The sequence below is a fragment of the Eretmochelys imbricata genome, chromosome 16 (genome assembly GCF_965152235.1).
Source record: "Eretmochelys imbricata isolate rEreImb1 chromosome 16, rEreImb1.hap1, whole genome shotgun sequence".
Lineage (NCBI taxonomy): Eukaryota > Metazoa > Chordata > Testudines > Cheloniidae > Eretmochelys > Eretmochelys imbricata.
Genome location: NC_135587.1, coordinates 16,008,026 through 16,021,779, shown reverse-complemented (window position 1 = coordinate 16,021,779; position 13,754 = coordinate 16,008,026). Strand labels below are relative to the sequence as shown.

Sequence of the window (13,754 nt, the reverse complement as noted above, 5' to 3'; positions counted from 1 at the left end):
AGAAGGAACACCAGAACAGCTCAAGAAAGCCAGACGCTGCATCAGGGAAGGGTGTTCACCCCTTTGTTGCGTGAACAGGCACCCACTATTGTCTAAAGAGATGTGTCTTCTTTTATTATTTTTAAGATTAGTAGTTTCTCTCAATCCTTATTCAAGGACAGACATTTCTCAATTTAAGATCTTTAAAACCTCAAGCCTTTGGAAACCCAGGCAGGAGCAATTTAGAACATTTAGCATGAGGCAGGAAAAAATAAAATAAAATAAAAATATGAATGTGATTACTTGCTTTTCCCACCTGTGGCTGAGATCTCGCTGAAGTGTCTTATTGGCCTAAAAAAAGGTGTAGGTTTAGTTATAAAGTTAGCACTTCATTACTTTGACTTATAACCCTACAAATAAACACTGTCAGAGTCCAGCGAGCCTTGTAGTATGGACAGTATCTTCTTCGTTAAGTGTCTACAGCAGGTTTTACACAGCATGCACTTCACCACCACCTCCTCAAGACAGATATTTTAGGGTTTCCTGTACCAGAGTGCCCTCTGCTGAATTGGAAAAGTGACATCTAAGTTCTGCATTACCCCATGAAAGCTACATGGAAGGGGCAGGGATGAGACAGACACTGGGATATTGTCCATTTAATATAATTCTCCACTGGTAGGAGAAAGCTCTTTTGCTACTACTCAAAGTGATGTCAAGAGGTTGGCATATTATTGCTCTTTTAAACCCCTTTCACTGAAGAGGGTGATCTCTGCTTATGGCTCCAAGCAGGCGTTATGATGCAGCAACAGAAGCCACTCTGCAGGAATGGCATCTCAAGGACCCAGTCCTATTCACCTGCTCACACGATAAAAGATATAAACACCCTATCACCTGTGGGTGAACAAGTGATCACTCTTTATCTGATTTATCAATCCTCATCCTCAAAGGAAACCAGCACAAACATTTTCAAAAGGTGAGCCTGGGAGCTTAAATTCATTAGTCTGCAGACACTAAAAAAAATCATGAATTGAACAGAGACACTGGATTTATGGCCTATTACAATAATCTGTAACCCACTAACCCCCTCTTTTTGTCGTATGATTGAGGAGGCGCTAATGAGCTACTCTACCTTGTATGGTCCCTGACAATATGTGCTAACTACTTATGCTAAACAATACTTCCCCCATCAGCAATCTGTCCCACCTTGCATTTTGCTGTGACTGGAGTATTTTTCCCAGACCTGAAGAAGAGCTCTGTGTAGCTCAAAAGTTCATCTCTTTCACCAAAAGAAGTTGGTCAATAAAAGATACTACCTCACCCAACTTGTCTCTTGCTTACATGAGTCATCCTATTGGTTTAAATGAAACTATCCACATAGAGGTGGATCTGGATTTCAAACCAAGATTTCAACGCCAATTTATGTCAACATCTTGGCAACAGAGGGACACCGCATTTGTGATAAAACACCACAGAATATTTCATTAAAATGGGTTAACTCATTAGAAACAACAACTTTCTGGAAGTAAGCCCTGGTCTACACTACAGAGATAGGTCGACGTAAGGTAGCTTACGTGGATCTAACTCAGTAAGCGTCTACACTAAAATGCAGCTCCCACCAATGTAACTTGCCCACTGCACCAAATTAATAAGGCCACATCTACACTAGCAAGCTTACAGCAGCACAGCTGTACTGATGCAGCTGTACCGCTATAAGAGCGCTCGAGTAGCTGCTCTACGCCGACGGGAGAGAGCTTTCCCATCGACATAATTAAACCATCTCCAATGAGCGGCAGTAGCTATGTCGGCAGGAGGGCATCTCCTGCGGACATAGCGCTGTCCGCACTGGTGTGTCTGCCGGTGTAACCTATGTTGCTCAGAGGGGTGTTTTTTTCACATCCCTGAGCGACATAAGTTATACTGACAAAACTGCTAGTGTAGACATAGCCTCACTCCAACTCTGTGAGAGGCGTAGTGCTTAAGTCCATGTAGTCAGGTCAACGTGGTGTCAGTGCAGACACAGCATGGCTTACATCGACTGCGGTTGTCTTTCAGAAGCCGTCCGACAGTGCTCCGCCCTGACAGTTAACTAGGTGCACGCACTCCTGGTAAGGACACTCACTGCCAGCGCAAAGAGTAGTTAATTACAGTGGCGGCTGTTAGTCGAGGTAACTGAGGTCGACTTAATTTTGTAGTGGAAACTTGCCCTAAGATTTCGCTTCCAAGAAGTTGCGGGCACAAGGTTAGTCACTGGAGTACATTTCTGTCTCTTTCACCAAAAGAAGTTGGTGAAACGAGAGCAGCCATGAGAACAGTTTCTGATGTTAGGGACTTGGAAAGAACTGTCACAGTAAGTATTTAGACAGGTTTCAGAGTAGCAGCCGTGTTAGTCTGTATTCGCAAAAAGAAAAGGAGTACTTGTGGCACCTTAGAGACTAACCAATTTATTTGAGCATGAGCTTTCGTGAGCTACAGCTCACTTCATCGGATGCTGTTGTTTCCACGGTATGCATCCGATGAAGTGAGCTGTAGCTCACGAAAGCTCATGCTCAAATAAATTGGTTAGTCTCTAAGGTGCCACAAGTACTCCTTTTCTTTTTAGTAAGTATTTATACATGTTTGCTATAGAAAAACAAGAATAGCTTTATCATGCAAGTTAACACTCCCATACTATTTACATTATTTTATTTACAACATTGTTAGCGTAAACCCTGAAGTTTGGTTTGGTTTAATTTTTTTGGGGGGGGTGGGAGGGAGGTAAGGTAAGGGGAAGATAGGAATTTAGGAGTTCCTGGAGGACATTCTACAGTGTCAGGGGAAATGTCACTGAGAATTTAAATAGCCTTCTGTGAAAGGACTAGAACTGCACAAAGACAACCCAATTTAACCACACAACTAGCCAAGCTGAAGATGAAGCTTAATTCCATAGCTGAGCAGCCAGCAGTTTTTTAGAGTATGGCATGGAATATCTGCACAAGAGGTGTGCATTTTTAAAATGATGGGCTTGTGAAGTTCATTATACAAGAGGTTTATGTTCCTTTCTCTGTTACAGAAAAAACATCAAGAGGACTAAGGATCAAAATATGGGAGCCATTCTTCTTTTACTAATCAAAGGAGCCAGAAGCTCCTTTGTCTCCTCATTTAAGCCCAGCAGCTTGTCTGATTAAGACTAAAATGGACTTCAGCAGACAAATATTCTGGATAAATGCCTCTTTTAAGAACCAAAGATAGAAATAATTAAGCTAAATGCTTTTGTTTAGCCAACAACATTTCCTTGCCAAGTAGAATAGAAGGAAGGGCAGGGAAGTGTTCCTTATTAGGATCATTCCTTGTAAAGTGAGGTAAATAAATACACAGAGACTGGCTGAAAATAGCCTCTTCCACTGGACATAGCCAGCACCACTGATTTAACCTCCGGTTGCCTGACTTTCAAACCTAGATCGCTAAAACAAAAAACTGCTTCTGTATCTAATGACTTCAGCACTTCTGAAAGGCCTCAGAGTGATTTTCTTGGCTTTAATTTATAATAAAAGCAACACCTCGTCACCTCTACCCCCCCCCAATTACCTTGTGTGACCTCCTGTAGGTTGAAACCCATCGGTGGAAAAAAAATCACTGCCCTAAACCATCAGGACCCCAGAAGCCACATATTGTATACCATGACTCACCATACTACTGGAAATAGGATCACTCCACAACACAGTAGGTCTACCAGGAATAGAATTTGTTTCCACAGCCCATGGTCAGTTGTTGCCTCTTCGATGATGTATGCCACATTTGCCAGGACCTACAGGACACAACAAGATATTAACACTGCTTCACAGGACCACTGTACAAAGAGACTAGAAGTGGCATCATGGGCCTCTACTTTCGTCTCTCAGCGACTCCAGATCAAGTGCACCCATTTTACATGGGAAAAGTTGTGGTTGGTTGGGTTTTTTTTGGCTGCCAGCTCTGCAAACTCAGCCTGTCCTCACAGAAAGAGCCCACACGGACACTCATGAATCAACACCTGTAATTACACTCAGCAACTCCACTGCACCCTTTTGTCTAAAAGTCATATGCTCAGTGACACCTTCTAAGGATTTTCACAGGTGTAACTGATTGAACATAATTTCTGCTGATATATAAGAATAAATAGAATCCTTGTTACTCTTTACTTGTGCTGATCTATAGGGCCAATAGGAATAAGAAATAGCAAACAGCTCCTAGGCCTCTGTTATTGCTCCTCACTTTTCCAAAGGAACAGAATAAAAAACACATAACATGTATCAGTTTTACTGCTCCCCACAGAGTTCTATACAGCTGCAGTGAAACCAACCAGCATCTTGTTAGTTTCACTCTGTTGCTGCTGCTTGGAAAAAGCTATAGCAGGAGCAGAAATTGGAGCCATTTATCTGAAGACACAGGCAGACCATACACCATCAGTTTACATGTGCAGTGTTGTCTTAGCTTAGATTTTTAGCCCTTACAGGGTCTCTCTTTTGAGAAAAACAATGAGGAGTCCGGTGGCACCTTAAAGACTAACAAATTTATTTGGGTATAAGCTTTCATGGTTAAATAACCCACTTCAACTAAGAATACAGACTAACACGGCTTCCCCTCTGATACTCTTTTTTGAGTATAACTTCTGTAGAAACTGACCGCCACTGGCAAGTATGGTGGCTGAAGCTAAGAAGCTAAGCCATTTTAGATTTAAGTGGCTTAAGTGTCCTCCAGGAGGACTGGGAAAAATCAGCAATATCTCTGGTGTGGTTAAAGGCAGTAGCAACACACATGGAATATACCTAGAATACAAATTCAAGCAAGGCTTTACTGGAGGTGTTACAGTGACTGTTCAAGAGACTTCTGACTCAATGAACAATCTTAGAACAGGAGTATGCAGGCACTCTCTAGTATACTTACAGGTAAGCGATGTAACAGACAACAGCCCAGCCTTCAATGGAAAATCCTTGACAGGAAACGTAGTGGTAGTCAAATCTGGAAGCAGAGAATACAAGAAGTCATGTCATAAAACTCCTTCACCAACACTGCAAACCCTGTTAGATCCACCCTGTGATGGCCTTTTCAACTCTTCTGTATCCCAGAGAGCACCTACCATCAACTCTCAGTAGTTTTAGATTAATTTTTACTAGGCTAGAACAAACTTGCCATTTTCCATTTATAATGATGTCTTAGCAGATCTCCACCTAAGTGTTACCAGAATGTACAGAAGTATACAAGCATTAACAATTACTCTTACGAGAGTACCCCTTTTCATCCCCCCAACTTCGCTTATATTTAAAGATTATCACTTATATTCAGGATTAAATATCAGTTTTTCTATTGTTCCAGTTAGGCTGTATTAAACGACTAGCCTTTTCTATTTTTACCTTCTCCAGCAGCCAGGTTCAAAGTTGTTAGACTCCAAAGATAGTAATTACTTGGCAAGCTTAGAGTGATTATCCCAGCATGCAATTGAAAGTGGACATTGTGGTAGGCATCAGCATAGGAGGATTAAATCCCCACCACTACCCTCACTGAAGAGACCCTTCCAATGGGAAGGCAAAGTCTAAATATAGTTTATTACCAGGTGACGCTAGATAGTCTTTGTGTTAATGCTTCTAATGTTAGAAGAGTTATGGCATGGCTAGATATACACACTGATTTCTAGTGTAGTGGCCCCCAAATTACCTTGCTTTATGGACACTCAGGGTATTTATTCATTTCATTCCCATGAAGCTGAAGAAACTATGACCTAAGAGTCCAAGGCGGATCCAGATGGCTAAACGTTTTTAAGATTTACCTAGCATGTGGTTTTAAAACACACTACTGCATTCAGGATAACATCTTGTGGGCAATGGTAACAAACTGGCAAGCACCTGCAACGTGGAATGTAAGTTCACTTACAGGTAAGTCATGAGAGACAGTTGAGGCAATGGCTAGAAGGAAAATCTGTATACTATGTGGTGTGGAGAAAAGAGTAAAATCTTGACAGATTTTAAATTTTTGGGTCTGGAGGAAAAAGAAAACGAATGGGGTAGCTGTCATCGTAAGCCCAGAGACTGGTAAGCGTGTCATGAGGGTAGAAAGAAGAGGAGACCAACTGATAGTGTGACTGAGGACAGACTGTAAGGTTATATGTGTGATGTCAGCATATGCTCCGCAACAAGGTAGACCTTTGGAAGAGAAGGAGAGCTTTAGAAATGAGCTAGCAGAGTTGACGGTTATGGTCGAGTGTAACATCTTTGTAGTGGTTGGTGGGGATTTAAATTTCCATGTTCGTGAAGGAAACACAGTAGGAGTGGTGTGTAATTCGGCTTTTGTAAAAGAAATGCTGAAGGAGAGAAGTGAGTTGAGTGGTATTCAATGGGTTAGAAAAAGACTCTCACAGGGCGACATATTACAGTGGGAAAAAGTAAAGCCTAGATGGTCTACAGTTTGATAAAAAGAACATATGAAAATGGTAAAAGATGTAAAGGTTATAGCGAGTGACTGTGTGGCAGAATACGATACGGTGTGAACAGCTAAAATCCAACTGCAACCTAAGAAAACAGAAGAGATGAAATTGCACTGGTAGTTATGTATGTGGGGGTAACAATACATGGAAGTCTGGAGAGTTTTGAGGTGTTGGTGGAATTGAGACAAGGCAATGTCTTGAGCACTACTCTTCACCTTACTTACAGAGTTAATTAGTAAGAGAACCAAACCTGTAGAGACACAGAAAACAAACGTGTGCTGAAGATTTGGCCCTTTTGGCTGACAGCACCTATACATACAAAACAGTGGGATCTATACTAGCTGTTACTACTTGTAGTGGCGTGGCTGCCCCACTCCTATCCTAGATGGGGCTTCAGCAGGCCAGGGAGGTGGTGCAGGTGGGCAGCCAATCAGAGAAGGCCTGCTAGGGAGCCAATCAGAGGCTGAGTTAGAGACAGCCAATCAGAGCCAGACTCAGCCATATATAAAGGCTACCTAGGAAGGGAGTGGGTAATCTCTCCTTGGTGGTCAAGAGAGGAGGACTGGCTCCTGGGCTGAAAGGTAGCACCTTGGACAGAGCAGTGCTGGACAAGGGCAGAAGGAGCTGAGGAGCTCCGGCCAAGGAAAACCCCAGGCTGCCGGCCTAGCTGCCAAGGGCTGGGCAGGTGCACAGTGCCGAAGGGGAAGCGGCCCAGGGACAATAGCAGGGCAAGGGGAGAGAAGGAGGGCAGAGAGGCTGCCGCTAGAGGATCTCTGGGTCGGGACCCAGAGTAGTGGGTGGGCCTAGGTCCCCCCCATTCCCCTTGTGCTACACCTGGCTGAAGAGAAGCGTGGCCTGATCCAGGCAATGGCTGGTCCCTGCGATAAGGGGCTAGAGACTTAGAGGCTGCAGCCGGCCACTACAACAGGTGCAGATCGTGGACTGCTCGTAACACCAAACCCTCGGAAGAGGGTGAGACGGGAGCAGTGGGCACTGTTGGAGGGCAGTGTCCTGAAGAGAACGCTGCTGAGCGGGAAGCAACGAGGGTCCCCAAAGCAGCAGAGCAGACAAAGGGCAAGGCACCACGCGAAAAAGGTGCTCCATGACTGGACAGAGTTAATTCCCGGAGCAACCAGTGGGAGGTGCCAGCGGTGGTGAGTCCTAACCCCGTCACACTACTCAAAGATCTTAGAGTCACTGTGGATTGTTCTCTGAAAACATGTGCTCAATGTGCAGCAGCAGTCAAAAAAGCTGCCAGAATGTTAGGCCCCATTAGGAAAGGGTTAGATAATAAGACAGAAAACATCATAATGCCACTATGGTATCCACACCTCGACTACTGTGTCCAGTTATGGTTGCCCCAACTCAAAAAAAGATATTAGAATCAGAAAAAGTACCGAGAAGGGGGAAAACAAAACAACAACAAAAAACCACCCCGATTAGGGGTATGGAACACCTTTCATACAAGGAGAGGTTAAAAAGACTGGGACTTTTCAGCTTGGAAAAGAGGTGGTTAAGGGAAGGGGGGGCATGACAGGTCTAAAAAATCATGAATAGTGTGGAAAAACGCATAGGGACGTGTTATTTATCCCTTCACATAATACAAGAACTAGGGACCACCCAATTAAATTAATAGGCAGCAGGCTTAAAACACACATAAGAAAGTACTTCTTTACACAATGCATAATGAACCTGGGGAATTCATTGTCTGTGGAAGCTGAGGCGGCCAGTAGATCCCTGATCATCAAAATCACTCAAATGTATGTAGAAATAATATTTAAGGAGTTATGTACATATACTGAAAGTTATGTTTTGAAGGTTTTGGAGTCAAGGCAGGTCACCTGGAGGTTACATACCTCGGAGCTGTTCCCTTTAGGCAGGAGGCTCGTGACATCTATCTCCCTGTCTGACCATTTGCGTATTGTATGCCTGACAATGTATGTCTATTGACATACTGTGCATGTAAGTGCAAACAGAGACTGCGAAATCTACAAGAGACAAAATCTACAGGAATCAACTAATTGCCGGGGTGTGTCCATCCTGTTTATGAATAAAGACAAAGGATTAGTCTGGTATATGTAGGAGTGCAAAGAGACATATGGACTCCTCCATCAAGGAGTGTGCATGTCTCATGAAAGAAGGGCCACCGCCTCTGTTACTGTAAAGTGCTGCAGGGATTTGGAGTGAGCAATACTTTATTAGACAGAGTATCTGGTTAATTAAGTCCAGGCTCAAGAATGCATGTTATGATTTTATTTCATATGTAACCATTTGCTTCCAATACTTCTATGTGAATCTCTGTGCTTTGTTATATAAACTTACACTTCATTTCAGTATAAACATATCTAAGTGCTGTGAGTTAGGCACAGCAGTGAACTGAGGTGAAACTGGTAAGCTGGGGTGTACTGTTTCTTTGGAAGCAGTAAACCTGCAGGTCCTGAGAGGGTCCAGTGGATCAGGAGCTGGACACTCCAGGGAGAAGTTTAGAGGGCTCAGGGTTGGAGTGTGCCTGTCGCTAACCTGTAGAGAGACAGCGGGTCCTACAAGGCCTAGAGGGGAGGGCTTGTGTTGCCTGTGGGCAGTGGAATTGGGGAGCTGACCCACAACAGGCACAGACAAGGCTTCCTCATGCGAGGGCAGGCTGGTAGCGAGGTGCCTTGCAACTCTAGGTACCTTCGGGAAGCGATACAGAGAAGAATGATCAACAAAGAAAGCATGGGAGGAAGAGGACAGCAAGAAAAGATGTGGAAGACAGAGGACACGATGGAAAGACTGTCGAGAAGTTTGCAGAGAAAAGAAGTGGAACTCCAAGACCTATGAACCCATGCTATGGACCAGACGGAGAGGCAAAGAATCATGGGCAGTTCTGACCCCTTGTAAACAGGAAAAGGAGTCGAAGTGAAGATGTGCACGACCACCCCATCCTGATATACCTGACTGCAGCTACATCACTTAGGACAGTGACTTCATCAGCTCTACTAGGCTCAATCAAACTTTAGAACTGGAAGGAAACCCAAAACTTCTGCAGCAGTGGTGTTGAGTCATTAGGCAGCAATCTTTGCTTGATGCCTATAAGAAAAGGAACACCCACCTCTGCACCAACACACAACATTAATATCTTGGCCAACTGTGGTCTTTAGCATTCTCATGGTACTGCTTCCAAGAACAGGAAGGCTAGTTCTCTCTCCTAATCAAATTTCAATGTAAAGTTTATGCTCCGTGGCTGCTGAGTATCCCCTGTAGTTTTAATGATTAACATATACCATGCTTCTCCTTTTAAGAAACACTGCACAAAATTGTTGACACAGAATTCTTGACATGTTCCACCCCAGAGGAAGCTGCATTTCAATAATGGGAGAAATGATCCATATATAGATAATTTGGAAAGTGTTTTGGAATCTCAGCAGGGAATATGCCATTTCCCAGATATACCTTGCCCTGCTTTCCACTTGTTCCACTTCCCCCATATGGGAGAAACAAATAGAAAATATTTTCTATTTACCACACGGACCATCAAGGACAGAGACTTTGACAGGGAGGGCTGCCATTAGCCAGTGACTCAAACATTCCTGTAAACACAAGGAGGCAGAAGTAGCATAAGCCAAGAGTTCCATGTAGGCACATTAAAAAAATGCCCCTTGAGATACCGCATCATATACGGACACATTCTGTCTTGGGCTTATAAACCAAGCTTCCTGTTAAGGCATCATTCTCTTCAATAAATGTTTCCGTCTGAAGTAAAGATGAATGTGTGTATTTAAAATGGGAATGCTGTAAGACTATATTTTGCATAAGGATCATAACTGACTTTAGAAATTCAAGAGACAAGGTGGGTGAGATTCTTTTATTAGATCAACTTCTGTTAGAGAGAGCGCGAGTGAGCGAGAACGAACAGAACTTGGTCCAATAAAAAGTATTGTCTGGGACTGACACGGCTATACCACCACTACATACAACCTTAGAAATTCACGTTAGTTTACGTGCAGCTCAGTTCACTCAGCTAACAAATTCATAGTTCTTTGCATTTTGAAGTCATTTTGTTTCTTTTGGGACTTTGTATCCTGAAGTGGTACCTCTAGAGCAGCAGTGTCCAATAGAAATTCAATGCTAGCCACACTGCTAGCTGGTTTTGAATTTTTCTTATTAGCCACATTATAAAAAAGCCACATGCATTAGCCACAATTCAATAGCCTATTAGTCACATTGGCTAGTGGTGAACATATTGGACACCGCTGCTCTAGAGTGCCCATTGAGCTACAAGAGTATCCACTAGCTGTCAGTAAAAGCAGTCCCTACAGTTACCATTTCCAATTAAGCGCTTTCAGCAAATCAAATGACCTTCAGGAATAAAAACAAAATTTTGGTACGCTTTATATTTAGAAGTTTTTTAAGCATGCAAGACTGTCTTACTGTAACAAAAAAAATGGATGAATCAAGTTCTATTGGGAGACGGGAGGCCAAGGGAAGGCAAGAGGAGGAGAACAGTCAAAACTGTTCTCCAGCAGAGACCAACACAAGCCAGGTTCACACCTGTCATTATGCTGTAGAAAATCAGTTTACCTGCATTTACGAAGGATGTGGATCCACACGGTCCCAGAAAGAAAGAGGAGGAAAGCCATAGAAATGTAGAGTTTTGGAAGTGGGATCTCACCCGCTGAGAGGTAACTTTCAGGGTTCTTTTCCTTGATCTCTATCTGATTAGAGAAGTGTCAGATGTGTAGCTGAGGGAGACCTTTGACTATTGCTATTTGCTTAATTATTGCAATTCACAATCACAGATACACAAGCTTAGAATCCATATTCCTAAAGTAATAGTGCTTTCCACCAAAGGAGTCCCAGAATACTGCATACTAAACACACAGGAATCACTTTTTTGAAATGCAGCTGCTGCTTAATCATGAACAGCAACTTTATACAATAAGAGGACAGGAACGGAAGATGCCTTCTGCTGCTTGAATTCTACAGGGTAATTCAGGGAGGCAGAATGTAACTCCCTCCAAGAAAAACTTATTACAAGCAGTGAACTGTAGGGTCTGTCCATACTTGAATCAGACACACTAGCCAGAGCCTTGTTTAAATAAGGAGCATAGCTCAGATTCTAATGTGTACGAGCCTTCACAAAGATTCATAACCAACACTTAAAATCTCTTACAAGTGTTACAATAGATTTCTTCTCCTGTCAGGAGGAAGGAAGCACTTTCCTACTGCAATTTTACAGCAAGTGAAACTAAGTTTTCACATCAACTGAACTCTTCAAGTCAGTAACTCAAGTGCTTTTTAAAAAGCTGGAATTTGTTCAGATTGTGTTTAAAAAGCCCTACTGAAGCTAGTGCTAACAGACATAAAAAAGCAAAACACCAGTTAAATCAACTTGGATCTTCACATAACCCCACTCACTACCACCTTCAACTCGAGTCTCATTTCCTCTCCTACCCATCCCCTCAGTGAAAGCAACCAGATCTCATTCTTGCAGATTATAAAGGTGCAGCTCAGGGAAGCTTTAGGCTGCCAAGTTCTTCTATTTTCTGGAACACCTACTATAATACTCTGCTATTCAGATGCTCCCTTCAGTGATGTGTAGTGAAGATGTAGCCTGTGTTAAGCTAGAAAGACAGAACACGTAGAAATTCAAGAAGGCTGATAATGAAGATTGAGACAGTGCCCTTAACGTCTGCCATTTTGTAAAGAAAAGGGATTTGATGAGAGAGGAGAAGCACACACCACTGCGTTGGCTCTCCCTGATGGAGTCTTTGCATCTTCATCCACTTCTTTCTGGCACTATGTTTTATTCCTTAAATTCTTCCTATTACACCACAGTTGATACTAAAACTACTTCCTTAGAGGATGCCACTGCCATGCAACAAGACATTAGAAGGATATGTTGGATACAGCTGTGTCTCCCCACCCCAACTTCCACCCTGCCTCCCCCAGCAATCTGTGCAGAGCACGTGAGTTGGTGCTCCTATGGTGAAGTCTCATGCATCATTTCACGCTAATGACTAAGCAAAAGCAACAGCTCTAAGTTATGTTTTACACATGATACTCACATCAAGGCTAAACAGGAGCTGATCACTGGTCTGAACATCACTGCCAACACGTTTGTGGAAGCAAAGTCTGTATAGACCTTTGTTTTCAGAGCTGATATTAAAATAAAACAAAAAATAAGAACAAGGAAAGTCAGCATATTTATACCTTAGAAAAGCATTGCTCTGCTGTAAAACAATCTCCATGGGAATATGAAAAGTCCTTGACATTTAGGATCATACTGCCCCTTTTCCATACCTGTACAGTGACAAAGTTAGCAAGATGCCACTGTTTGTAAGTCTTAAAGAAGCTCAAATAAACTGCATCCCTACACTTAATTCCTTGACTATGCATTCTGGTAAATCCAGCACTATTAGATACAGGAATCATAGCATTTCAATAGATTATTTTGTGTGACATGGTACAATGTCCTACGAATGACAGGCAGAGCCAGAAGATTAGAACTGAGTACGATGTGAACAACTTTTAAGGCTAAACCACAAACTCAGTCACATGCCACAAAATCTGTTTTATCAGCAGTAGCCAGCAGTTAAGTTTTAGACAAAGCAAGTAAGAGCACTGAAGCGAGAAAGTTTGTTAATCTGGTCTGACCCAGAAAATCTACAACTTTGAGTATTGGTGTCACACTGCCAACCTACCATTAATCAAAGTTTTTTCTATATTTTTGTATCCCTCATTACAGAAAGCAACATTTATTACATTCAAACTAGTACACTGTAAGGAGCACCATGTGAATGAGTGGTTTACAAGACATGCTTCTGCATCTTATAAGGAAGAAATCTTTTACAGCTTACTCCCCAAAAGAAGAATCCATCTAAAAAATGGTATGTGCTATCAAGAGGCATCTTTATTAACAGAATGGGAGATTATGAAAGGGGGCAGTGGATTTATATTTTTCAGCGCGTGCTACAGTGAAGGGAAAAAGTTTATGGAAGAGCTACTGACAGAAATCTTACCTGGAATGAAACAGTTCCTTTATCTTTACGAAAACGGTGCACTTGCTCCATTACATTCTGGGGAAGAAGAGTAAAAAAAATGCTACAAGTGGCTTCTAACAAGTAAATACTGCAGTTGTCATGAAATCAGAAATACATGATGTACTTTGCATGACTTACACGTAGGGCCCTTCATTTTCAGTTTTTATTTTATTTAATTTTTCCCAGGAATTGATCATAATTTATTACCACAACAACAAAAACAGGTGAAAAATCAGTGCAAAAAACTATTAATTTTACTGGGTAAATATTAGGGTTCATTTTGGTGGACAGAAAGACAGGGGGGAACGTATTCAGTA

General features: G+C 42.4%; 1 protein-coding gene across 1 annotated transcript in view; it reads right to left on the bottom strand.

Annotated features, from left to right (window-relative positions):
- The window catches only part of GPR107 (G protein-coupled receptor 107), a gene marked incomplete at its 5' end in the record, with an annotated part of 63,091 nt that overhangs the window by 34,394 nt on the left and 14,943 nt on the right, over positions 1–13,754 (bottom strand). The window contains 7 exons of the mRNA XM_077836251.1: positions 296–330; positions 3,645–3,763; positions 4,137–4,146; positions 4,882–4,956; positions 10,976–11,109; positions 12,463–12,571; positions 13,418–13,473. Of these exons, the coding sequence (XP_077692377.1) occupies positions 296–330; positions 3,645–3,763; positions 4,137–4,146; positions 4,882–4,956; positions 10,976–11,109; positions 12,463–12,571; positions 13,418–13,473 (538 nt within the window). The remainder of the gene's footprint in view (positions 1–295; positions 331–3,644; positions 3,764–4,136; positions 4,147–4,881; positions 4,957–10,975; positions 11,110–12,462; positions 12,572–13,417; positions 13,474–13,754) is intronic.